At 55.7% G+C, this 26,321-nt stretch overlaps 2 protein-coding genes across 2 annotated transcripts; one reads left to right on the top strand and one right to left on the bottom strand.

Moving 5' to 3' along the window:
* Positions 1-214: 214 nt before the first annotated feature.
* LOC141996916 (sulfotransferase 2B1-like) lies at positions 215-7,082 on the top strand. Its single transcript, XM_074969222.1, has 6 exons — positions 215-370; positions 1,863-2,071; positions 2,770-2,896; positions 3,590-3,684; positions 4,230-4,410; positions 5,078-7,082. Exons 1-6 carry the CDS (start codon positions 232-234, stop codon positions 5,191-5,193), a joined length of 867 nt encoding a protein of 288 aa, XP_074825323.1. The 5' UTR covers positions 215-231; the 3' UTR covers positions 5,194-7,082.
* A 1,459-nt stretch (positions 7,083-8,541) lies between these two features.
* On the bottom strand, positions 8,542-14,044 carry LOC141996915 (melatonin receptor pdcr-1-like). Its single transcript, XM_074969221.1, has 2 exons — positions 13,150-14,044; positions 8,542-10,864 (listed from the first exon to the last, which is right to left on the bottom strand). Exons 1-2 carry the CDS (start codon positions 14,042-14,044, stop codon positions 10,554-10,556), a joined length of 1,206 nt encoding a protein of 401 aa, XP_074825322.1. The 3' UTR covers positions 8,542-10,553.
* Positions 14,045-26,321: the final 12,277 nt, after the last annotated feature.

The following is a 26,321-nucleotide window of genomic DNA, read 5'->3' as shown; positions in this document are numbered from 1 at the left end:
TCTCTCCCATCGGCTCAGAGCAGCTTCACCAGAAGCGCTGCAGCCAAGTGGAGCAAGTTTCTCCCATCATGCCCAAGTCCTGAATCAAAGCAGAACAGCCTGAGACCTCCCTCTCCACCGGCCCCACGCCCATAAGGGGAGGGTGAAGCCAGGAAGGGAGGGTTCCTCTTTCTCTGGCTATTTAAGCTGCTGGCATCTGGGAGCGCTCAGACTCGTCCGCCCGCAGTCACCATGGACAGGATGGAGGTGACGGAGACCTTCGCTGGCATGTCCTTGCCTGGCCACTTGCACACGCAGGAGTCCCTGCGCTTTGCTAGCAGCTTCCAGTTCCGAGACACGGATGTCGTCATTGCCACCTACCCCAAGTCTGGTAAGAGCCGGAGTCTCGCTGACCCAGTGCCTGCGGCGAAGGGCAGGGACCCTGCTCCCCAGCCCAGCAGGGGCCACCGCTAGGAGGCTGGCTGGGCAGCACTTGCCCCGAGAAAGGCAGGGCAGGGACTGGATTGCCATCCATGTCTCACTCTGTTGAACTGTCCTCCTGCGCAGTGCGATGCTGGGGGGCTGCAGGAGAGGGTTTGTTCAGGGTGGCATATGGGCCATCAATCCGGCCCCAGGCACCGCCTGTCAGTGTGGCAGAAGCTGCATGCCAGAGCCTCCGGGAAGAGGGCTCTGTCTGGGGCTGCATATTGCCTCTGGCTCCCAGCCCGTCACCGCTGGCTTGGAGAAGAGCTCTCTGAGGCCAGCTGGATGGATTACAGGCTCTGCTTCCCACATGTTTATTAGCATCTGGTAGAGCAAGGCGCTGTCAGGGAACGCCCAGATACCAGGACTCATGCGTGTGACCAGCAGGGCTGGCAAAATCCCCCCTCACCCCTGCCTGGCCCCAGAGAGGCCCCCCCAGCCCCAGCTCAGCTGCATTCCCACCCTAACAGCCCCCAATGCCAGCTGTGTCCCGCCTCAGGCACACTGCACGGTCAGGGGAGGGGTGCCCTGGGTGCCCATTGCAGCATGCTGGAGGGTGCCTGGCAGGAGGACGGTGTCTACCAACCGCCTGCAAGGCTGGGAGGTCCACAGCAACGAGGAGCCTGGGCCCCCCCAGCTCTGTGCAGGGGGGCTCCCAGCAAGCCCGGGCAGTGGAGTGGGCCCAGATTGTTGCAATGACTCCCCAACGTCGGCGCCAAGCGCAGACATGCCCCTGGCGTGGAGCAGGCTCTGCTGGCACTGTCCCGCTCCAGCAAAGGTCACACTCTGCTCAGAGCACTGAGACGCCGGGGATGGGGCTGGCTGTGGGGCCCCCACATTCACCTGAATTCCCAGGCTGTGAGGGCTGGGGGGACTAGCCATGAGTCCTTGCAGCTTTGCTCCAGCTGGGCGGTGACTGGCTGTGTTAGCTCAGGGCCACGGGCCCCTCGCTTGGCTTGGGCGTTCCTTGGCCCAGGCCTGGCCTGGATTAGCTCACTTAGTAGGAATGCTTGGCCAGGGCCCTGCTCAGAAGTGCAGCACTTGGACTGCACCAGGACTAGCTGGCGTCAGATCTCCCCTTCTGACTCAAGGCTCTGGGCCAGAGGTCCATAAACCCAGCTGTGTTATGACAGCCCCGCGTCTGACCCTTCGATCACTCCACTTCTTTTGAATTCTCTTTTATGCAAGAGGCTTCTAGGAGCACGCAGCCCCTCCTTGTCGCCCCTGCTCTGGTGGGGGAATGCAGCACTGCTGGGGGCTGGGAGTGTCTGTGCTGAGGGGCGGGCGGGCTCCAGGCAGGCCCACTGGAACTGCCAGAGGTTATCACCCTTGCTCTGTCTCTGGGGCAGGGGAGGATCCCTGGAGAAGCTCACCGCCAGAGCCCTGCCTTTCTTCTCTAGGCACCACCTGGATGCAGGAGATCCTGACCCTGATCCGCAGCAAGGGGGACCTTGAGCCAGCCAAGACCATCCCGAACTGGGCCAGAGCCCCCTGGCTGGAGCACACATACTTCAAGGACATGCTGCAAGAGACCAGCGAGCCCCGCCTCATCACCACGCACCTCCCCTGCCAGGTCCTGGCCCCAGCGCTGAGGAAATCCAAGGCCAAAGTGAGTGCCCACGTCCTGACACGGGCTGGCTAGAGAAGGGCCAGGCAGGGAGAGAATGAGCGTTTGGGGTACAAGCTCTTCACCCTGCTCTGCTGGGGCCAGCTATATTGTGGCTTGTATCTCCACTGTGGGGCGAGGACGTGGCCGAGTGCTCTGCCCATGCGCCCAGCGCCTGCCCGGCAGTGGGGCTACATGGAGAAGACTCGAATGGCTGCCAGAGCTTGCCCGGACACCCCGTGGCTGGGTTTCCCTCAGTTTGGTCTCAGCCCAAGGGGATTGCACTAGATTAGGTGGGTCTGCCCTGGCTGAGTGAGCCATGGGGCTGAAAGGGGCTTCCCCCAAGTCAGCGGGCTTGCCCTGGGGCTTTCTGTGCACTCAGGTAATTTACAAATGAGGAAGCACCCTGCTGCCACACATCGGGCCCAGGGGGTGGTGGACCAGGGGTGTGGCGTGCTGAGTCACTGGGGTGGGGTAAGGAGCCTGGCTGCTCCAAAGGCCTCGCGATTGGGTCCCACCACCTTGTTCAGGACACTCCTGGAGACGGTGTCTTGGGAATGGGGCATGGAAAGGGAGGCGAATCCTGATGGCAGAGTGCAGCGTGGAGGAACCACCCTGCTAGGGGCAGGGCATGTGGCCATTGCTCCTCCTGTCTGTGTGTCTGTCTGACGCCAATGTCCTTTGTCTGCTCCTGATCCCAGGTGATCTACATGGCCCGGAACCCCAAGGACATTGTCGTTTCCTTCTATCACTTCCACAAGATGGCCAAGTTCCTGCCTGACCCTGGCTCCTTTGAGGACTTCCTCGTCCGCTTCCTGGATGGCACAGGTGAGCGGCATCCTCTGCCTTTCCCCATCCCCAGCCCCAGAGAGCTCCAGGCACTTTGCAAACATGCCCTAGGCTTCACTGCCCCGCAGCAGTGCCACCTCCCGCATTTACAGCTGGGGAAACCAAGGCCCAGGGAAGGGCATGACTCACCCAAGCGCTAATGAGGAGGCTGGCTGGGCTCAGAGCTTAGGAGGCCTGGCTCTGTGGCCCCTGCGCTAGGCTTTGCCCAGGGAGACTGGGGGGTCAGCTCAGAGGCTCAGGCAATCCGCAGGAGCCTGAGAATTAGCTGCAGCCCAGTCACACCCAGTGGAGAGCCCAGGGGAGCCAGCTTTCTGCTGCCCCAAAGGCAGGTTTGCTTTTAATGCCGTCCCTTACACTCAGCCAGGGATGTGGCTGCCCCTGCCCCCCACGGTCCCGTTGGGCACGCTCCTGGGGCTTTGCCTGAGCCAAACAGCACCCCAGGAAGTGATCTGGGGAGGTGCAACGGCGCAGCTGAGCCAGAGGGAGTGAGGGGCAGATCCAGGCTGCCAGGGCCCTGCCGTCAGAACCAAGGGTACTGCACAGCGCAGGGTTGGAGGAGGGCCACACAGGGCCCAATGCTGGCTCTGGAGTGCGTGAGCAGGAGCTTTCCCAGGGCCGTCTGCACCACGGCCAGAGTCACCTCTCGATCCCAACCCTCTCTCCTCCCCACAGTGCAGTACGGCTCCTGGTTCGACCACGTCAAGGGCTGGCTGAGCCTGCAGGCCGAGCTGGGTCTCTTCTACATCACCTACGAGGACATGCACAAGGTGGGTTAGCCCTGGGGCTCCCAGCTGCCACGGGCATGTGGGTCACCGCCACCGGCGTCTGCCGGGGCCAGCCAAATGGCCCGGCTGAAGGAGCCGCTCCCTCGCTGTGCACTTTGGGAGCTGGGGGAGCTGAGCTCTGTCTGGGCTCTGGGAGGTCACGGGTGGTCTTAGCTTGTGGGACAGCGACAGCCGCCAACTCCCACGTGGCTCCACATCTGCTGCAGGCCCCCGCAAGGCCCAGCAGCCTCTGCTTCGCCCTGACACCGCCCGCGGCATCCCAGCTGTCTGGGTGGCAGCAGTTGGCAGGAATCCCAGGCTGGTCAGGGGTGCTACGCCCAGCACAGCTCCAGGCAGAGGGGGGCCCCTGGAGGGTGAAGCCAAAGGCACATGAACCTCCCACCCGTGACCTGGACCCACTCACACAACACCTCCTGGCTGAGCCGGAGCCCCCGGAGCAGGGGTCCAGCCCCCCAGTCGCTGGCTGCTCACCCGATCTGCCCTGGGGATGCCCCTCACTAACGCTGCCGGTCGCCACGGCTTCGCAGGAGCTGGGGCGCTCGGTCGAGCAGCTCGCTGGTTGGCTGGGCTGCCCGCTGCAGCCGGAGGAGATCAGAGCAATCCAGCAGCACTGCAGCTTCTCCTCCATGCGCGAGAACGAGATGGTGAACTACACGCTCATCCCCTGCGAGATCATGGACCACCGCCAGGGCCGGTTCATGAGGAAAGGTACGGGGGCGGGGGGTGAGCAGTCCCGTCCCAGCCCCTTCCCCTCCCACCAGGGCAGAGGTGGCAGCAAAGGGCCTTCGTTCATCCCCTGGCCTCTCTGCCTCCGCCCCCGCACGCTGGTGGGTGCTCTGCTGACGGTTTGAGGCTCTGACTGCTGCGGCAGGATGGAACCAGCTCGCCGCCCTGTGGCTGCCCCCGGATGGGAGCCAACGATGGGTGTGAGCTGCCCCCGCGGGCAGGCAGCCTGAGTCAGAAGGAGCCAGGCATGCCCTGCTTGCTTGTGTGCCCGCAGCCCTTGCTGCCAAGGCAGTGGTTTGCAATGGGCAGGGGCTGATGTAACCCAGGCTTGGCTGCAGGGACTCCAGGGAACTCCTCCCACCGGGGACTGCTAGCAAACCTTCAAAGGGCTGTCCTGCAGCAGCCCCGGGGCTTTTGCGGCTGGAGTGGGGAGGGGCAGCATGCCGTGCTCCTGGAGGCAGATGTTCTGCATTCTGAGCTGATCCCCTGTGGGGTGCTAAGGACCAGAGTGAATCCCAGAGCTATGTGTCCTCTAGATGGGCCTTTTGCGCCTATCGCCATGGTATCTGGGCCCTGATAGGGAAAAGGCTGCCAAGCCTGGCTCTGGCCCAGTACCCGGCTTCACTCTGCATCTTCTCCTCTGCTTTAGGGACAGTTGGAGACTGGAGAGACCACTTCACCCCACGGCAGAACATGCTCTTCCACAAGATCTACCAGGAGGAGATGCGGGACTCCAGTCTGTGCTTCCGCTGGCTCATGGACTGATGCGGGGGCTGCACGGGCGAGGGACATGGCTAAGCAGGCAGGGCAGAGGCTTTGTCCACAGCTGGGACTCAGGAAACAAAACTCTAAGCTATGTACTTTGTTGGGCAACATGTGCTGGGCCCCCCACCAGCCAGCCCCGGACAGTGGAGAAGGCTGTGCCAGTCACAGCCCTAGGGAGCTGACCAAGGCCCCTAACCTCTCCTGGAGTGGCGGGGGGCACACAGAAGATTGGATGGAACATCACGGGGGGGATGCATTGGTCACAACCAGGGTCACAAGCCCCCGCCCTGCTGAATGTTACCCCACACACAGCTATGAGCACCATCCCCCAGCCCTTCTCAAAAGTGAGCGCCCGCTGGGCTGTGCCAGTCCCCTAGAGGGAGCCAGGGCAGCAGCCTTTCTGGGGGCCCTGATGGGGGAACGTTGCCTCGGCCCAGTTACTCCCCCCTTCCTCAGACTTTGCAAAACACCGACTGTGACCAAAAAAGGAAGCACCGGCCCCGGGGGATGGGGAGGGATGCAGCTTTGGTGGCTGCCGTGAAATTCCTGTGAATCATTTTAGGAAACAAGGTTCTCCTGTCTTCAAGCCAAAATAAGCTTCAGAATGACAGGCTGACTCTGACCAGAGGGTTTGTGGATAAGCTGTATTTATATATCGGAAGGCAGCAGACTTCTCCTCGGGCTGGCGGGCCCATTGGCCCAAGCGGCAGCCCTTGGCCCAGTGCAAACCAGCCTGCAGGCCCTGCCAACCAGCAGCCCCTGCCATGGCCAGCGGGTTGAAGACTTGTCTAACTGCCACAGTTCTATATTATGGTGACAGTGCTGAGCGCACCCAGGGGGCGAGGGGGGTCACTCGTGCCCTCAGAGCTGGGGCTGGTTTTTGTATTGGAGTGTTATGTGTAATTATTGAATGGTTCCGTTTATGGAAAGTGTCTGGTGAATTCTTTGGAGAACCATCAAACTGCCCAAACAGATATGCCAGTGTCTCCCACTGGGCCTTGGTTGGGGGAGACTGGCCCAGCGTTCACATGAGCCAGCAGGCACTGCCCAGCACACAGGTGTGCTTGGTACAGCATTGAAACACAAACCCATATCCAGGGCAAGGAGGCATGGCCTCCCACTGAAAAAAACAAGGCAGAGTCTTGGGGAAATGTGAAGCAATGCTAGACTCACCTCTGGAAGGCCTAGGCAAGGCACCCCATGGCAGCTGAACTGCCCCACTCTGCCCTAAAGGAAGCTGCTTTCCCCTATTCCCCTGAGATCAAGGTGAAGGGAGTTTGCTCTGTGGCTGCGCCTCTGACAAACAGTACTCCTGGGGGAATTCTGCGCTTCTGAACATGTGCAGAATTTATGTTCCCTACAGACTTCTTTGCATCCCCACAGAAAAATATCTTTGACAGGGAAGCAACGGGAAGCCACAAGAGTGGTCATTAGTCCCTCCCCAGCAATATGTTTCGGGTGCCCAGTGCAGCCGGCAGAGAGGTAAATTACTGTGGGGCAAGGGGCAGGACTGGGGAAGACACAGCTGGTGGCTCCTACCCCGAGACGGGCTCAGCTGCTAGTCCTGGCTGGGTTAGGGAGGACAGGGACTTCCTTTTCATAGAAGATTAGGGTTGGAAGAGACTTCAGGAGGTCATCTAGTCCAAACCCCTGCTCAAAGCAGGGCTAACCCCTGCATGGCATCCAGGGCCAGGTCAGACCCACCCCAGATTTCTCCCCCAGCTGTAAGAAGCTCTGCAACCCACCCACCCTCCTCCCCTCAGCTGCACAGGGCAGGATCACTGTACAGGGAGCTTCTCCCCATCTGCCCAACCCCTGTGCATCATACCCAGACCCTCTCACTGAGCCTCAACCCCCCCCAACACCCAGAACTCCCCCCCGATAAGCCCCACTCCCCCTGCACCTAGACCACCCTGATGAGCCAGTTACACCTGAATCCCCACCTCACTGAGCCCCACTCCTCCAGCATCTAGGTCCTCCCCTGCTGAGCCCCACACACCAAGGCCCCCCTGAAAGCTCTATCTCCTCCCACACCCGCTGAGCCTGAACCACCTTCACCTGGACCCCCCTGTGGAGTCCCATTACACCAGAGCCCCCCCTACAATAAGCCCCTGTGCATTCAGATTCCCCCCTGCACCCGGATCCCCCACCGAGCTGCCTGCCTAGTGCAGATTGCCCCACAGAGAACCCTCTCAACCCACACCTGGATCCCCTCACACTAAGCCCCTCCACACTTGGATCCTGCCTTGCTGAGCCTGCCTGTCCACACCTGGCATGGAGGGGCAGGGCCCTGAGGTGTTTCTGGGGCAGGCCCGGTCCTTGCACGGTGTCAGGGTTGGGTGCAGCCTCTTCCCTCAGTGCGTGTCCTGTAGTGGGGGAGCTGCACACTGATCTCCCACCTCTGTGCAGCCAGTGGCCTGTGCTCCCCACTGCTATGCTGGAGCCTTCACGTTTATTTGACAAATAAAATTTGCATAATTTTAAAAATTCTGTGCACAATATTTTAATTTTTTGGTGTAGTTTTAATTTTTTTTTTTAGTGTAGAATGCCCTCAGGAGTAAAACAGACTTCTGTGCAGCCAGGCTGCCCTTATCAACCCTGTAGCCACACGGTACAGGAAGTTGAGTGGATGGTTTTGCAAACTGGCTGATTAAACGCTCTACATAAAATGTCACATGAAGCTGCACAGAACTTGGCTGCTGCCTTCTCTATGACAACAGCCGGTTGTTTAAAAATAAGAACGAGGCCTTGAGGCACGTACGCAGGGTGGCCAGGCTGACGTTACTAGAACTCCAGTTCTCTTCCCGGAGAGTTTGGAACTCACTCAGTTCCATGAGCATCAGGACTGTTTTACCTGCCCAGGGATTCAAAGTGTCAAGGACGTTTTAGGGACCAGATTTTTTAGCTTAAGATAGGTACCCAACTGCACATGCATTTTGTGCACCTAATTTATGTGGGAAAATACCCAGATTTGCTCATGCAAGCTTGAAAGCAGGAGCAGAACTGTCTCCATCCTATTCTAGATCATGGAGGTTCCCCCCTCCCCTGGCCCCCATAACTTTTCATTTATTGTAATTCCAGCCAAGTGTACTCTAAGTCCGGCAGTGCTATTGTCCTTTACATTACACTGCAAGCTCCTCTGGTGCTTGTCATCCCAATCCTACTTCACCAGAGTCCTGAGAACTCCACAACCCCTGCCAAAAACTCTTGCTCACCAGAACACCTCCCCTATTCCAGACCCCTTTGGCGTGTCAGATTTGCTGCTTTTGCAGTCCGCAGCCAGCCAAGGAAACACATTCAGCCTGAAGTTAAATAACTAAATCTTTATTTTTTATTTACAGTCCTTGTAATTAAATATTTTTTTCCAGAAATAGAACATTTAAAGATTGAGGGGGAGGGGAATCTCCCTACAGACAGCTCCAAACCCAAGAGATTAAATGCACACTGTATTTTTTATTGCTGTCTAAGGTGTATTTTAAGAGGGTTTGGTGCATACAGGACAGGAGAGACTCCACAGTAAAGCTTTTTCCAAATCCACTACAGTATACACTTGATCAAGTCAGTTACAAATACTATTTCAATTTGATGCAGTTTCCACTGGTCCCTGATGTATAAATCACGGGGGGCAGGAGGGGAGAAGAGCAGCAGGAACCCTGGGAGGGGAGAGCAGGTAAAAAGGCTATTTACAATCCAACAGTAAGAGAATAATTCCCTAATTTAAGGCACAGTGGAGAGCAGAGGCCATTTTCCTCTAACGCAGCACTACTGCTTTCCTTGTGACATCACACATTCTCTTTAAGACTTAATATTTTTTGACAATAGGAACAAACCCCAGCCTTTCCCTGGATGGGGAGGTTTCAGCAGCTGGAAGAATTCACCTTGCAAAAGAGCAAAGACAAACTGGGCAGGCCTTAACCACAGCTGCACTTCCCAGATTGCTACATGTTCGGTTTGCTCACGTCATCTTTCTGTGATTGTTCATTTAATCCTCTGGTCTGACTAGAAGTGAGAGGAGAATGGAGGACGAGCTCCATCTCCTGACCTTTCTCCATTACCAGCCCAAGTCATTAAAAGTCTGGTTAACTAATTACGAAATGTCAATTTCCTCACCTGTTTCTGGGGAGTGGGCCAGCAAGGTGCAAGGGAGGCAGCTCCAGTAGAATGGGACATTCAGCCTAGCAAAACCCCCAGCCATACAGTGGAGGAGTGAGGCTACCCATCAGCCTGCTGCTCCTTCCTTTGCACCAGGACACAGTTTAGGAGAGCACCCAAAAAATCAATGCTGTCAGCAAAGGGCTCCCTAAAGTTCCACCCCTATGACCAGCAGTCCTTTGTCCAGATTGATCAAACACACGGACAGTGAGAATTTATCCAATTTAACTAAAACCTACTCTAAAAACCCTCAACATCTGGATGGCAGAGGCTGGCCGATAAAAAGGTGTTAAAACCAGACTGTCACACCAGAAGCTGCAGTTCTCTTTTAACTTATATAAAAATATTCCACCCTTCCCCCAAGTGAGTTTGTGTCCTTCTATGCCCAGGGTCCCCGTGAAGTGAGGGGAGGGGAAGGAGGATCACCCAGCTGGGATGGCAAACAGAGCGGAGGCAGAACCTGAACCTGGTGAATGGAGGTAGGCAAGTCTGCAGCCAGAGCAACAGTGTAGCAGGCCCTTGGGCAGGTTTCAGAAGTGATCACATGGCAGGTGTAATAGCCATGGGGCATGAACCGCAATGCCTGCTTGACAGTCCCTTTTGCAGTCAGGATCTCACACCTTCCCCTCAGCTCTTAAGCTTCACCCAACCTTCTCCTGAAAACCTGGCACTAGCCATTATTGCCAACCCATCAGGTACTTTGGAGTGACCTGGCTTGGTGGTGAGAGAACCGCGTCCCCTTTGGCTTAGAGGGAGACCTTGTCACACTGCGCTGATCAGAGAGGTAGTTGCATGTGGGGCTAGGGCAGCAGGGACTTTATACCTTCTCTGCCCCTGGCTGGGGTGGTTCAGGGCACTTAGCTCCGAGTGGATGTCCTGTTTCTTTCACAGCAGACGCTCATGTCCATGCTGTGACCAGTTTCCCCACACAAAACCCCTTCCCAGGGAGGGCTCCTTAACCCAAACACTCTTTGTATATTTCTCCACTGACACCATTTGGTGAAGCTCACAGAAAGATGCTTGACCTCCTCTGGTGACTTTTCACAATTTTCTTTCCCACAGCCAGAGCAGCCTCAGCCCCAGGAGGAGGCAGCAGCTCCTTCTGCTGCACAAGTGTCCAGGCTCTTGACAAAGCCAGGCGTTCACACATCTTGCAGGCCACAAAGAGCCTGACACACTGTAGCTGACACAGAAGGTGTCAAAGTAGCTTATAGGCTAGTTTGTGCTTCTCTGGGCAGTAAGATGCTGGTGGAAGACCCACTGCAGGAGCGGTCCAGAGGGAGAACAGGCTGGCTGCTGCTCCTCTCCACCACTGCACTGATGGTGACCATCCTGTGCACGTCCTGCTCCCACGTGTCTCGGCTGCAGGGCCCACAGAGCTTGTGCCCGATCTTCTGGAACTTGTGCCTGAAGTTCCTGTTGGTCCAGAAGTAGACAAAGCAGTTGAGAAAGCCACTGCCGCTAGGCAGCCACAGGGCCACGAACTCCAGCCACTCGTGGACTCTATCCTTCGTGATTGCTGCAAGAAGGAGAGCACCAGGTGAGTGTTCCCCACATTACACGGGGCTCTTCATGCCCAGGGGTGAGACCCTATGGTCCTTCCCCACTCATTGTGGGCAGCCTCAGCACCACACCAGCCCAGGCCCACTAGTGTGATGCTCCCATTCTAGACCCTCACTTGCCCCAGCTGAGACCATGACTCACCTGTAACATGGGGCAGAGGTAAAGGGAAACCAAGTCTCCCAATTCCCCACCCCTCACCTCTCCCAGGCAAGCACTCAAAGCCAGGCCACTTCAAGCGGGGCTCCCAACCACCCCTTGGTTTTGGGTCTCTCCTCTCCCCCAGGACAGGGCAAGTGCACCTAATAATAAATATCAGCACATGGCATTGAGGTGCCCCTCCCCGGAGGCTGATCCTAGTATTGCCAGCCCCAAAGGTTACACACACAAGTCAGACCCCCAAAGACATGAGGTTGGCTTAAAAAGCTCAGAGATCATAAAAGCATGAGCAGTTTTTGTTTGTGCTCCCCTGACAGCCAACCTGGGCGTGAGCATTTCAGGTTTAAGATGTGATCTGACACAAACACGTGCGCACCGCCTGTGACGAAGTGGGACTGTTCTTAATGTTTCCTCTGAATAGTGTGGGGGTGCCTCAGTTTCCCCTATGCAGTTCTTAAGTATCTAGGTGGTGGGATAAGGGTGTATGATCACTGCAGAGCCCTAGAGGGCAGGTGTGTGCAGGGGTCTGGACACAGAGGATGGCCGACACCCTGTTTCCTGGCAACTGATGGCCTGGGCCCTTCCCCCCTGCAAGGTGAGAGCTAAAGGGTTGGAGAACAAAGGAATCAGGTGACCTCCTGGCCCAGGAAAGGGACAAAGCCCAGAGGAGGAGAGGCTGGGGGGAGTTTCAGTTTGGGGCTGGCTGGGACATGGAGTGAAGGGCAGACGTGGTTGTCTGGCTCACTGCCCCCCAAAATGGAGCCAGCTGAGGGGTCCGGTTCTCCACACCTACAAGCTCTGTGTTAGACCATGTTCCTGTCGTCTAATAAACCTTCTGTTTTACTGGCTGGCTGAGAGTCACGTCTGACTGTGAAATTGGGGGGCAGGACCCTCTGGCTTCCCCAGGACCCCGCCTGGGCGGACTCTCTGTGGGAAGCGCACAGAGGGGCAGAGGATGCTGAATGCTCCGAGGTCAGACCCAGGAAGGTGGAAGCCGGGTGAGCTGTGTGTCCTGAAGACAGGCTGCTCACAGGAAGGCAACTGCCCCAGAGTCCTGACTGGCTTCATGGGGAGCAGTTCCAGAGCATTGCCCAGGAACTCAGTGACACCCCCACACACCCAACGGAGCTCCACTGAGCCTCTTGCATCCTCATTGTGCAAGGGTCCCACTCCCTGCAGCACAGGCTTCTAAGAGCATGGGAGCCCAGCAGCAACCCTGGGCACAGGCTTCTAAGAGCGTGGTACCCACTGCAGCTCATCAGTTTCCATTATCTATACCCCATGTCTCCCCCCCACCTCATCCCACAGCTGCCATCTCCCTTCCCCACCCCACTGCCCCCTTCCCCCACACCATCCCCCTGCCCCACCCTACTGCTCCATCCCATCCCCCTGCTCCTCCCCACTTCCCCCTTCCACCATCCCCCACCCCACCCCTTTCCCATCCCCCTGCTCCCTGCCCCACCCTACTGCTCCATCCCATCCCCCTGACCCTCCCCACTGCTCCATCCCATCCCTGACTCCCACTGCCCCTTCCCATCCCCCTGCTCCTCCCCACTTCCCCCAGCCCCATACCATCCCTGACCCTCCCCACTATCCCCTCCTCCCTCCCCATCCCTCCCCCCTGCTCCTCCCCACTGCCCCCTTCCCATCCCCCTGCTCCCTGCCCCACCCTACTGCTCCATCCCAACCCCCTGCTCCTCCCCACTTCCACCATCCCCCACTGCTCCCTTCCCAGCCCCCTGGTCCCTGCCCCATACCATCCCTCTGACCCTCCCCAGTACCCCCTCCTCATCCCTCCCCCCTGCTCCTCCCCACTGCCCCCTTCCCATCCCCCTGCTCCACCCTACTGCTCCTCCCCAACCCCCTGCTCCTCCCCACTTCCACCATCCCCCACCCCTACCCCACTGCTCCTCCCACTGCCCCCTTCCCATCCCCCTGCTCCCTGCCCCACCCTACTGCTCCATCCCAACCCCCTGCTCTTCCCTCACTTCCCCCTTCCACCATCCCCCACCCCATCCCACTGCCCCACCCTACTGCTCCATCCCATCCCCCTGACCCTCCCCACTGCCCCTTTCCACTCCTCACCGTTGTACAGGATGGTGGCCATGCAGGGCGCCCAGCACACGTAGAAGGCCACGACGACGGGCACTAGGACCCGGGAGGCGGCGTCCAGCTGCAGCAGGCGGAGCCGCCTCAGCCCCGCCCCTTCGCCGCGTCGGCGCTGGGCGCGCGCCGCCTGCCAGAGCCGCAGGTTGGCGAAGGTGACGGTGGCCGCGGCGGGACAGAAGATGGCGGCGGCCAGCAGGCCGGCGTAGGCGGCGTTGGAGCCGTAGTCCGGCTCGCAGAGCAGCGCGGCGGCCGAGAAGCGCACGCGCAGGACGGCGGCGCGGCCGGGCAGGGCGACGGGCAGCAGCAGCAGGGCGGGGCCCAGCCAGGCGCCCGCCAGCAGCAGCGCGAGGCGGCGCCGGCCCAGCAGGCGCGCGTGGCGCAGCGGGAAGGCCACGGCGACGTAGCGCTCGAGCGAGACGCCGGCCAGCGAGTAGAGCGCGGCGCCGAAGAGGCTGGCGCTGACGAAGGCCACGGCGCGGCAGTAGGCCTCGGGCGGCGCCCCGGGCCCCAGGCTGCCGTACAGGTTGAGCGGCACCACCAGCAGCGCCAGCGCCGCGTCGGCCGCCGCCAGCGAGAGCAGCGTGAGGCGGCTGCTGCGGCTCCAGCCCGCCACGGCCGAGGCGGCCACCGCCCCCGCCGCCCCGTTGCTCACCATCACCAGCGCCCCCAGCGCGCAGACGATGCCGATCTTCAGCCGCCGGCTGCCGCCGCCCGCCCCGGGCCCCGCTTCCGGCGGGGGGGCCGCCCCGCCCGCCCCGGGCCCCGCTTCCGGCGGGGGGGCCGCCCCGCCCGCCCCGCAGCGGGAGGCGGGGACGCCGGCCAGCAGCAGGAGGAGGAGGAAGGCGGGGAAGCCGGTTCCCATCCCGAGCATGCTCCCTCGGGGCCCAGCGCCCGGGGCCAGGCCGTTATATAGCCGGCCGGGTGGGGGCGGGGAAGCTGGGCTCCCGGGCAGGGCGTGTGGGTCGCCTTATTGGGGCCCGTGCGTATCCCTGGTGGTGCCAGGCGGGGGCGACGGGGCACCCCCCGGAGCAAAACGAAGCCCCCTGCGACTTCGGACAGGCTTCGGCTGTGGCAGCGGCTCGTGGGCCAGCGGCCCAGCCCTCGAACATCTTCTCCAGCTGCCAGCTGTGACTGGAAGATTTAAAGGGAAACACCACAGGGAAGGGAGCTTAGTACGTACATTCACGTCTTTAGATTAAATGCTGAGCAAGGAATTCAGCCAGCCCTGTTCAGCACTGTGTCTGAGTCCGCCTCGGAGCCAAGGCTGTCTGGGACACAGTCACTCCCTATTGTGCCATTGTCCGTAAATAAAACACATAGCTGAAACTTGCCTTGACGGTTAAGTGTAAACAATTTGCCTTTCTGTGGATTTCTCAGTGTTATCCATTTTTGTACAGATGGGGAAACTGAGGCACATATAGATTAAGAGTGGGATTGTCAAAAGTGCCAAAGTAATTTCTCAGCACAAGTCTCATTGAAAGGCAGCAGGACTAAGCCATGCAGACACTTTTGAAAATTCCTCTCTATGTCATGTTCCGCGGGCCACACGTTTAAGTAGCGGAGCTGGGAAGGGAACCCAAAGCCTGACTCCCATGCTTCCTCCCTGGCCATGTACTCTTACTTTGAGCTGATGAAATGAAAGTATGATGCCCATCAAGCTATTTGCATTCTTGATCCTTTTCCTCAGTCAGACTGTCTGATAGAGCAGTTGGAGTTTCTAGGAATTTGACCAGCTGCTACCAAGATGGCGGGTGAATTAAACAGAAGGCATTGTTGCTTTCTTATAAGTGAAGATACTCAAGAACAGAAGAGGCAGCAGGAGTTGGACTGCTGATTTCTCACATGTGGGATAACAATAGGGATGAAATCAAGAATTTCTGCAGTTTGCTCTCTTTTGGGTCTTTATCCAAGTTGATTTAGATAGGAAGCAATTGTGAGAGTGGAGTAACTGCTTCTTCTCTCTGCACAAGATCCTTCCCTGTGGTATTTGAGCCAAAACTGTTCAGTATCAGTAGCAGCCGAAGGAAAGAGTTTAGTAGAGAAAAGCTCCCACTGAAGATTTGTCACCTCTCTTGACTGGAGCATTGAAGGCAGCTCCAACTGTTCTGAAGAGAGCACATCCATGGGCTTCCTTCACCCTGCTCTGGAGATTGTAAGGCCCAGTACTCACTGGTTCATCATCATTCCCCAACGTATCCCATGTGGGGATGGATGTCTATGCAGAAAAACCCTGTTCATGTTCGTTGGATTGACCAGTCTGCTCTACCAAGAGCCATACTGGCAATGTGCCCGAAGCCCAAGGGCTATGTCTCTTATCTAAAACGGAACAGATTGTAACCACCCTTGTCTTTTAGGGTACAGAGTTTGGAGACTGAAGGTCCCATCATGCAATATCACTGGGTCTGTATCAGCAAGAAGTCCTTCAGTTGATCTCAGTTATAGGCATGGTTCATAGAAAGCTGTTATCTTATAGCCATTATCTGGAACAGAATCAATGCTCTGAATTGGATCCTGAAGCAGATAGGAAGCCAGTTCTCCTTACCAGCCCAGGATGATTATGTGCATATGACTAACATCAAGCAAATGTGTTATGCTTTCTGCACCAGTTCAAGCTTCAGTAACCCCCAGTGCAGAGCACTTTGGAGCAGTCTCACGTAGCAGAGACAAAAACATGGATCATTGTGGAGGGGTCTGTATTAAAGAAGAAAAATCATAACCTAGCCCAGTGCAAAATGCTAGTGTCCATCACCACTACCTCAGCTTCCATAGGCTGTTGGGAGTCCAAAAGAACCAGGACTCAGATACAACCCACGGTTAAAAAGAGGCACTCTTGCTTGAGAGAGGGCAGATTGTACCCCCTCAGATTCACGTGCTGCTTTCCCCTGTCACCTCTGCCTTTTTGGGTTGAATTTCAGACCATTTGTTGTGTGTTGTAGTTGTATTGGTCCCAAGTATTAGAGAGAGAGATTGGAGACAGTTTGCTGTCATACAAGTCTCTATCTTGGCAAGAGACTAGGAAGCAGAGAAAATGCATTGTCTGCATCCATGAAAAAAGATGCAGAGCTGAGAGGAGCACAGTCTAGTGGCTAGGGCTTTGGATGGGGAGTCAGGAGGCCTGGGTTCTATTCCAATGGCTGCAGCAGACTTATTGTACGATCTTGGGCAAATAACTTACCCTGATTCCCTTCCCACTCTTTGTCTTATTTGTTTGTAAGCCCTTTGGGCCAGGGATTGTTTCTTTCTACGTGTTGTGCCCAGAAGAGCAGAGTTCCGGTTTTGGCCGGGGCCTCTAGGCACTCTCATGCAAATCTACGCTCTGATCCTGTATGAAGACACTACAATACAAAGGGGAACGTGAGAACCTAGATGATGGATGGATGGCACTGCAGCCCAGAATTTTACATTCTCTCTCCCCTGATTGACAGTTTTCAAAGGAGATTCCCCGGGAAAGGTATTCTGCTCTACAAAGGTTTTACCTCCTCTCCCCTTCAGACTGCTCACAGGAGGCACTGCCACTTGGACTGTATCCCCCAGATATGTGACAAAACCTGGGTGACTGCATGAGCGAGGGCATGGATTTTTGCCCTGAGGATCCTTGGCACTGTGTGGAAGAGAGCTGCTGTTTTAAGTCAAGCCGAAGTGTGTTGTGAGCTTGCTCCTATATCCATTTGTTTTCTAACCCTTTGCCTGACTAGATGTGCTCTGATTTTCCAGACAGATGTGCCAGTGCCCATAAAATGCCAGTTATGTTTTGTAACAAACAAAGCTACATTTATGCTGGCTTGGAAAGAGTCCCTGCGTGGTTAATGTTTGGATGCTGAAAGTGGTTGGTTATGTTGGCACAAGGAGTCTATCAATTATCACCTCCGTGTGAATTTGCAGTTAGGATTCAGTGGAAATTAAACTGGACCAGCCGCAGCCAAGAGAGCGCAGCACTGGGCGGGTTTCATTCCCAGTGTTCTGGCTGCAGAATTGAAGATCCATTAAGTGATATTGAGAGCAAGGGTAGGGTTCCTAAGGATGACTGCCAGGCTGTTAGTGTGCTGCATGGGGTGGCAAAGGTTGAGCCTGGTTAGCCAAACAAGGCTGCTGAGTGGTCGGAAGTTCTGAATGTGAACCGTCCTGGCCAGAGTATAGCTGGAGTGACAGGGCACGCGGGCACAGGGACAGATGAAAGGACGTGTAGGAGGAAGGAAGGTCTTGTAGGTAAGGCAGGAAACGTGCTGTCAAGAGACTTGGATTTGGTTTCCTGCATTGGTGCAGACTTCCCGTGTGATGAGGGGTAGGTCACTTAATCTCCCTTGCTTGTGATTCCCCAGCTGCAAAGGGAGAGTAATCCGCCCCACAGGGAAGTTGTGGAGCTCAGCCAGCATCTGTGAAGCTCTTTCAGAAGGGCAATGTATTATATTAAAGCCTTAAATGTTTAGTTCATCCTGGAGAGTCCCCCCCGTCCCATCCCCCCCCACTACCAAATGTCAGACATCATGGCCCGGTTGATTTCTTTGCCTGGAGGTTACCCATCATGGGAAGGGATGGCTGATACAATGGGGCAGAGGGGGTATTCCCTGTTAGCAACAGTGTGGGTTTGGGGCATTGTCAACCTTTCCATCTGATGTGTTCCAAAAGCAGCTGAATAGTAGGCTGCATGGTGTGTCCCTCTTCAGTCCTGCTGCTGGAAGGAGCATTTGGGTTGTCCTGTGAAGTACCAGCCAGCAGGGTCCCACTAGGACCTATGGAGAGCTCTTTTGTGGATAGGGTAAGGGTATCAGTGGAGTAAACAACAGAAGAAATGGAAGTGCTCTCTAGAAATGAGTGAGATGCTGCTGTTGACATGAACCAGCTGGAGATGGCACCGAGTATGTGGCCAAACATGTCCCATGCAGTCTTATAGATTCATAGATATTTAGGTCAGAAGGGACCATTATGATCATCTAGTCTGACCTCCTGCACAACGCAGGCCACAGAAGTTCACCCACCACTCCTGCGAAAAACCTCTCACCTATGTCTGAGCTATTGAAGTCCTCAAATCCTGGTTTAAAGACTTCAAGTTCCATGAGTGAACAGTACTCATGCACACCTGGCATTCAGCATCACATCTTGACCCTTGCCTTTGAATTAGCTGTCTCACCCACATCTCCAGAATTTCACTTGATTATAGAGCTCATGATGTTTCTTTTATACCAACACCTGACAGTTGCTCCCCTCACTTTCTCTGGTTTGGGAAGACATCCACAGAATCTACTGCAAGTGGCGTCTTGAGTGTATTTTGTTGGCAGGCACACCACCAATCTAACTGCTGGGAATATGAAACAGATTACAAAATATAAGTGGAACTATGAAGAAAGACATTTGAGCTTAGTCCGTATTGTGTGTCTGCTGTGGGGTACCAAAAGTAACAATTGTGTGCACCCGAAAATATAAACCTTTGAAGCTGGGCAAGCCAGTTGGCCAATATTGGTGCAGTGAGGTCTGAATTAGAGATAAGAGCTCAGTCCTACGAACCTTGTTATATTTGCTGTGAGGCAGCATGTTTGGCTCCTGAAAAGACCTCCAATGTTATCACCCCACTGGAGCAGTTTGGGAGTGGTGCTAAAGGAGATGTGTTCAGACCTCCTTGGTCAGACCTCATGTTTATCTTTACATGAGGCTTTATGCGGAGGATGGAAACAATAAAGAAAGCCACCTGTACAGTCTTGGGAAAAAGACTATCCACTGAACAGGCAGTATTTATTATTTTTAATATAAAAAAAATGTCCATATCTACTCTGCTCATAAGCTCAGAGCAAACTGGCTTCAAAGTCAATGAAGAAAGAGACATAAGGGTTTAAAAAAAAAAGGAGTTTAATTTTGGGGCTCACAAAATCTGAATAAGTGGCAATATTAAAATGATCAGTCAAAACAACCCACCCCCAGCACACAAACCTTTGTTCCTTTCCCCTATTAGGGCACATGTTTGCTCTCAGATCCACCTTTCAGAACACTGGCAAAGGGAACCAGTGTGCCCTCAATGTCTGACACAGATGGCCAATGTCAGCATAACACACACACAATATTGTGGGTGATTTTCACCGCAGTGAAAAAAGCCTGCATGAGGCTCTGTTCATCACTTAAGTACAGCCTCACAATATGGGCTTAAGCAGAGTGGAACAGACCCTGTGCACTGGGAGAAGTTTCACACTCCTGAATTCGGGAGCTTTTATGCAGAATGAAAGCCCAAAAATATGTGCTTAAAGCCTTGTCTCTATGAGAAAGTTGACCCAGTTTAATGAAAGGTGTAAGTTTTAAGCTTTTTTCATTAAACAGGTGCAGACCCCGTGTAGATGCTCTTATTTGGGTTTAAGAGTCCCTTATTCTTAGCTCCTTTGGGGTGCAGGAGAACCTGGGACAGTGAAGCTTTGGAACCAGACAATCTGTACTGCTGTGTCTGAGAAGCATGTATTCTTGGTGAGCATTGTCATTCCTTGTGCAACATTAACTGAGTGAGTAGTGTGGGGGCATGAATTGCCTATTAAACGGAACATGTCTGACAGCCCAATTTATCAGGGATTTGTGGAGCGTGATTCATGCAGTGATTATGATAGGCAATAATTCCCTGGCTGTTTGCTTTTCTCTCTAGCTTCTCTAGGCAGAGAGAGATTAGACTCATTATTTTGAAAAGGTGCTTTCTTTAATGTCTCTCTTTAAAGCGCGTTCCCAAAAACATAAGAGACGTATTTGAATCAGAGGTCTTTCCTATTGAAGCACAATTGAACACAGCCTGAGAGCCTCGCTGTTTGGATATCATCTGCTTCCAATTCCACATCCCTTTCTTTAGCTATGTCTCTGCAAAGACAGTCCTATTGTTTAAGCTCCTTCAAACACCTGCAATGGGAAAAATGGCTCTAGGCAATTCTGTACTGAGAAAATTTCTTGGTTCACGGGACTGGCACTTGGGAGGTGCAATTGCAGGGGTGGGAGAGGTGATCAGGGCCCAATACAGTTCAACGGGTGGGTACTGAAATAGGAATGTATGTGGCCTGTAGTAAAAAGCTCCTCAAGTTCCCACCGCCAGCCTCCAGGAGGGCTTGCTCCTCTGCTCAGTAACAAGAAGAAAAAACCCTGGAGGACCCTCCCTGTTCTGATTTGATGTAAAAGTTTTGCATGGTCTCTCCAGCAAGGAATTCAGGGTAATGAGGCCTGTCCTCAGCTCTTGTCTAGACCATTCTGCATCAGCGATGAGTGCTCACTCACTCTGCCTGGTTTGTTGACGGTGATTATACCAGAAAGGATGCTGGCTGTGTCCCTGAGTGAGTCCCTGCTTCTCCCAATACCCTGTTGAAGTGCCCCAAAGATTTCTTTCAGACCAGCTCCAAAAATCTCCATAGCAAGTATGGATTTCTGCTTGCCTTAGGATGAAAAAAAAAGCCATCTGTCCTTGTTCTATAGAGCTAGAGTCCCCTGTGTGATGTGTGCTTGAAGTTTTCTGAGTCTGTCTGAACTGGGCCTCTGATCTAATGGGAGAAATGTTTCTTTTAAAGTCTAGCTGGATGGTTTGTCTGGTTTTTGAACATTCATCGGCGCAGCTGGTCCCCTTTATCCTGCTATCTAATTTGCTCGCCTTTTGGTTTACACGGCAGCAGCCAAAGGTTAAGTTGTCTATAATGAGTCAAGTTAGCACCTACAAAATGAGCTCTCTAGTTCTAGTTTGTAAATATCTGTTTCTGATTCTGAATCCTTCTTGGGGGGCAAATTGGGTCACAGGAGACTTAAATTGTAGGAGTAATCTTTATTAGTTGTGCAGCTAGATCCTTACACTGTAGTTATCAGCTGGAAAGGGACTGTAAAAATGACATTAAAGGATTCCATGCTGAGATTGCCTTAATAGCAGCCAGGACCGATCTGCTCACATAACAGAGCAAACTTGCCACGGGCTCCCCAAATGAATCTGAGTTCCTTCTGACTCTGGCCTGTCACTGACAATCAAGCCCCCAGTCAGTGGAGTTGGCAAATGAGCATGCATGCGGGGAGTTAACCAGTGAGCAAGAAGAGGCAGCTTTTACATGGACACTTTTCTTAGCATAATTGCCCTTTAACACAGCCAGGAGTAAGAGCTGTATGGGAGAGGGTCCAGAATGTAAACTTCCTTGAGAGAGGAGGTGAGGCTGCAATGCCGTCCCCACCCAGCTATGGAGCACCCGTGGGAGCAAAGCATTTCTAGTAATGAGGCACGAAACAGATGGAGAAACAGAGGGAGGGTTCTGACTCTGAATTGCAAACTCAGCTCAACTGAATGAGACTTTCTTGGCACGACAAGCAGGGCAAGTGTTGCCAAAATGTAAAAAGAGTTGGTCCCCTCAGGTCTTTGGCAGAGAAGCACAATCCACCCAAGACAGAGCTATAGATTGTGTTGCGGTTTGGTCCCATGTCCGTTACTGATCCCGGGGCAGGTAGCTCCATAGTGTGATGCCATCTCTGTGTCTTTTGCCTTTCGTTCCGGGTCAGGCATGGTGTTTTCTCATTGCTGTTTGATGAGACGTCTCTTACAATGTCTAATAATCAGAGGCAGTTCCTCCTCGCACTCCCGTATGTGCATAGTCAGAATGAGGACTTGGAGCGGGTTCCACCACAAGAGAGTTAGGTGGTGTAGCATCCGAATGCTGCCCTTGAAGTGAAATCCACCCGTCACATTTCAGGGTTGACCATGTGTCTTTTGAAACTCTGCCTTGCTGAGGGTTATTGATGGTTAATAAGCACCAGGGCAAAGAGTTCTCATGGAGATCCTGCAAAGCCAGGGATACATCCTTAATACGCGGCTTTCAGCACCAGCCTTATCGGATGTATCAAAGCTGGAAATTGTTTGTTAGTGTTTCCCTTCTCAGCCCACCAAAGCACAGGCTGCCTGCATGTATGTGCACCTGTGAGTTTTATCCTCACCTCTGTTATGTATAAGATCTTCCCTTAACTGGGTGGCCAAGTCCCAGCAGTTTATAAATGAAAATTAATAAATCCAGATTTGGTAAAAGGTTGAATCAGTTGCTTTTTAATGGCCAGGGTCCCTCGCTGCCTGAATGACGATAGTGTGGGCTTACTTAAAAATGGGCCCTGTGGATGCTCAGGAGGCGTGTGCAGAAAAGCTGCACAATAGAACAGATGCAGGGTCAGTGTCCGATATTTGAGATCCACCCACACACCCAGGAAATGAGGCCTTCTCCAGCACAGCTCACAGGGCCCCCCTACTCAGAAGAAAGAGGGGCTCTGTCCCTGGAGGATTTCCCAGATCGACTGGGATACAAGATTCAGAGCTGAATACCCGTCCATTGAAATAGCCCGCTCCCAGCCTCCTCCCATTTAAACTGGGACCTGTTTGCTCAGTTGCTTCCAGGTGAGTCCACGTGTGTGCACGGAAGGGAAAAGGACTTTCCTGCATGTGTCCTGAGTGCAGACAAAAGCAGGCACCCTCCCCTGCTGCAGCACAACGGGGACTGGGAATGGAGCAGGAGGCCAGGGTGGGCAAATGAGGGGGCCTAGAGGACAGCCCCCTGCTCCCCCAGCTAATTGAACGCAGCCTGAAGCTCACACTGGGGGGTCGGCAGCAGCCTGATGTTGCTGCTTGGAAGCAGCAGGTGGCAGCCGAACGACACGGTGGCTTTCGAGTACTCTATTAATATCTGTCTGCGGCTGGTGAGTGGAGAGCCATGGGGTCCGGCAGGGCAGCCATGGCCAAGGCTGGGCGCATGGGAGCAGCGTTTGTATGCTGGAGGCCCCTTGCACTGGCCCAAGCCCTGTGCCCTGCAGGGAGCTGGCCTGGCCTAGCCCACGAGCTGCTCTAGACCTGCCATTCCCACCTCCAGCAGCTGGGAATACCTAGAAAACTCAGGGCCTCTCCTGGGGCTAGCGGGGACTCCTGGCTGCTCTGCCCGTTCAGTGGGGTGCCAGTCGGGCAGCATAACACTGTTGTGGCCCTCGTCCCCACACCTGCTCCTGAGTGTGATTCCCAGCATCCCAAAGGGGTCCGAGCCGGTCCTGCCACTCCCTGCCTGAAGCTGGCTGCACTTAATTCTTTCCCCGGCTCGATGCAACCAAGCCATCGGCTTCCAAATGTCACAGGCCCACCTCCATTAACGTCAGCTCTCTCAGACCTGTGCGTCCTGGGGCTTGGGCCCAACTGCTTTCCACTGTCCCCCTTCTCTCACTGTCCCTTTTTGCTAGCCTGGCTTCCCGCCTCTCCCTCATTCCTTGGCTACAGCCCTTGCAATCCATGTTTCTTGCTCTCTCTCGCTACCCCCTGCTTCATCACGATGCTCCTTTCTGCCCTGCCCTCGCCTCTTCCTGTGGCTGAGGGCACGGCTGGGAACTGCGCCCTGTCCCTTGCGCTGCCCCTGACTCTCAGTGGGGAATGAATGGGCAGGGGCACCCTCCCAGCAGGTGAAGCCCCAGCTGTTAAATGGGGCGATGATCCAGTCACCCCATCTGAAACCACAGTGACCCCAAGTTCTGGGGTCCCTGGGAAGTACCTCCTGCCCTGCAGGGGGCTGAGATTTCAGGGGGAATAGAAGGGGGGGAGTGAGAGAGAAATGGCATGGGGAGGCACAAGATACAAGGGAAGCCAAGGAGCTCCCAGTGTAGTACGGTGCCCCCTGCTGGACCCATCCGGCTGGGACATTCACTAGCTCCCACTGGGTGTGTGCACTGGGCTGGCCCTGCTGGGGATGGGGTGCTGGGCTGGAGCCCCATTGTGGGGAGGGCTGAGATGGCTCCCCCTTGGGGGTTGGTGCTGGTTCCTCATTGGGAGGTGGGGTTGGTTCCCTTGGAGGGGGGATGGGGCTGGTTCCCCGTGGAGGGCTGGGAGCTGCTTACCGCACTGCTCCCAGACCAGGGAGTAAGGGGCAGAGATGAGCCCAGAACCAGTGACCTGGCCCGGTTTCCTTCCATTGTGCTCCCTCCTGCCTGTGGCTCTGCAGGGGGTGGGGGAGTCCTCCACCGGGGACAGGCCAGATGCTAACACCCAGCCTCCAGCACACATCTGGCCCTCCCCCCTTCCAGTACGGGGCTCAGACGCTTCCTGCCTTTTCTGCTCCATTTTGCTTTGCAAACCCTGCAATTGCAGCAATTTGGCAGAAATCATTCCTGTTTGTTTGGAGCGGCTCAGCCCCCAGACGTGGGGCTGATTACTTGCTGCAATCGCTTTCTGGTGAGCGCCTTAATTATGGGCCTGCCAGTCAGCTGTGCAGCAAACACAGCCTGCCCCACGGGGCACCAGCGAGTGGGCTGACCTGAGCCTGCACTTCCCTCCCACGCTAGCCAGCAGCCAGCGCTTGGCACTGTCCTCCTACCCTGCCAGACACCGGGGGCCTGCTCCTATTCTGCCAGACCTCCCAGCCGCTGGGGATGGCAGAGCTGCTTGGGAGATGGTCTGAGTGTGGAGCCCCATGGGCACGCAGAGCACTGGGCACCCTGAGCGTGGTGTGAAGGTGAGAGCCCCTGCAGTGCCTGCCACTCACTCGACCCTGCCGGCCCATGCCCCTGTCCTGCCGAATCACCCCCCGGGCTCCCAGCACTCGTGCCTGACCCCAGGGCCTTGCAAGGGTTGGGCAGAGCGACTGGAAGGGAGAAGAGACCCCCAGCTTGGAGTAAATTGCTGAACATCTCACAGGGCTTCCCAGGCTGAGAACATCTGCACTGCCCCCAGCTGAGTGTCCAGCTAGGGGCCCTTGGGGCAGTGAGTGCCACACTGCTGCGTGCAGAGGTGGGTGATGGGACCCGCACCCTGCCAGCTCTCAGGGTGGTGGGGCCTGGGTGCCTAGTGGCCAGTGAGCACTGGAGTGGGGAGGTGTGTGAGGGCCCTGTGCAGGGCCGGCTCAGCACAGACAGAAGTGCTGCCCACTGGGGAGCCCTGAGCCTGTGGACGCTGGCTCCGTTTGCAGGAGCTGGTGCTGCTCGCTGCCGGCTCCCCCCTGGCATGGATATTTGATGAGCAGCTTTTTAGCTCTGTTCGGTGTTTCCCTGTCATCTTTTATTCATGGCTTCCCTGCGGCGTTTGCCCGCTGGCACAGCCTCCTAAACGCCGGCAGATTTGTTCAACCAAATATTGCATGAGTCTCGGCGAGGCTCAGACAGAGCATTTACCGCCCCTGCCTCCCGCTGGTGCCCTAATTGCTGAGCGCACTGACATCCTGCTCAGCGGCGAGGGAGTGGGGGGGCATTGCCCTGTCTCCGCTCAGCCAGCGCCCAGCCAGGGCTTTGCATGGGAATCGGGGGCTTTGCTCTCCTGGCTGGTCCTGAAATACACAGGGGCTGTGTGGGAGGCTACAGGCCCAGGGCAAGCACTTACATTCCTCAAGTGCTCTGACCTGAGCTCAGCAGCGTTGGGCGGGGCTGCTCCTTAGATGCGAGATCCCAGAGGTGCCACCCTGGGGGTGAGGACCTGTGGCACTTCCTGCAGCCCTGGGGGTGTTAGTGCTGCCCTGGGCCAGGCGATTCCACTCGGCCGCCCTCCGCTCACCGGCAGTCTCTGCTGAACGTGGGTCTCCTCACGGTGCCAGCTCAGGGGCTCCACCCCCCGGGGGCTGCATTCGGGGGAGGGGGGAGGCAATCTGCTTGGATTCCAGTTTGTAAAGCTCTTGGGGGCCTGCTGGCTGCTCTCTCAATACAAAAGGAGTGTCAGGCCCTGCTCCCGGGCTGTTTGGGGTGTGGGGCAAAGCACAGCGGGTGCGTGTGCAGTCCAGGTAACGGTGTGCCCAAAGGGGTAGGTCAGGGGCCGAACATTACCGGGGGCGCGTGTGCAGCTATGTGCAGCCATGTTTCGGCAGCCTGTGGCTCACCCCCAGCCACGGGCACACTGGGAACGTGCACACACGTGCATACGAGCATCTGACTCCAGTGTGAACACAGACATGCTTTGTACTGTCACAATCCCCCCCCGCAGTCCCCCACTCACATGTGCATCCTGACACATGCAGCCCCTCACATGCCCTCATTCCCCTCCGGTTGCTGGCTGGGCAGCCAGAGGAAGGCAGCCCATTATAAAAGATGGCTGTTAAATGCAGGTGAAGTGAATAATTAACCCAGCGAGTGAATTAAACATCCTAATTATTTATTGAGGCTGCAGCCTGCAAAGAGCTTGGGCTGCGGCCCGGGGCCGGGCAAGGCCGTCTCTCTGCACCAGCCTC

The sequence above is a fragment of the Natator depressus genome, chromosome 12, assembly GCF_965152275.1.
Source record: "Natator depressus isolate rNatDep1 chromosome 12, rNatDep2.hap1, whole genome shotgun sequence".
In the NCBI taxonomy this organism is placed as follows: Eukaryota; Metazoa; Chordata; order Testudines; family Cheloniidae; genus Natator; species Natator depressus.
This window is presented reverse-complemented; position numbering and strand designations above follow the sequence as displayed.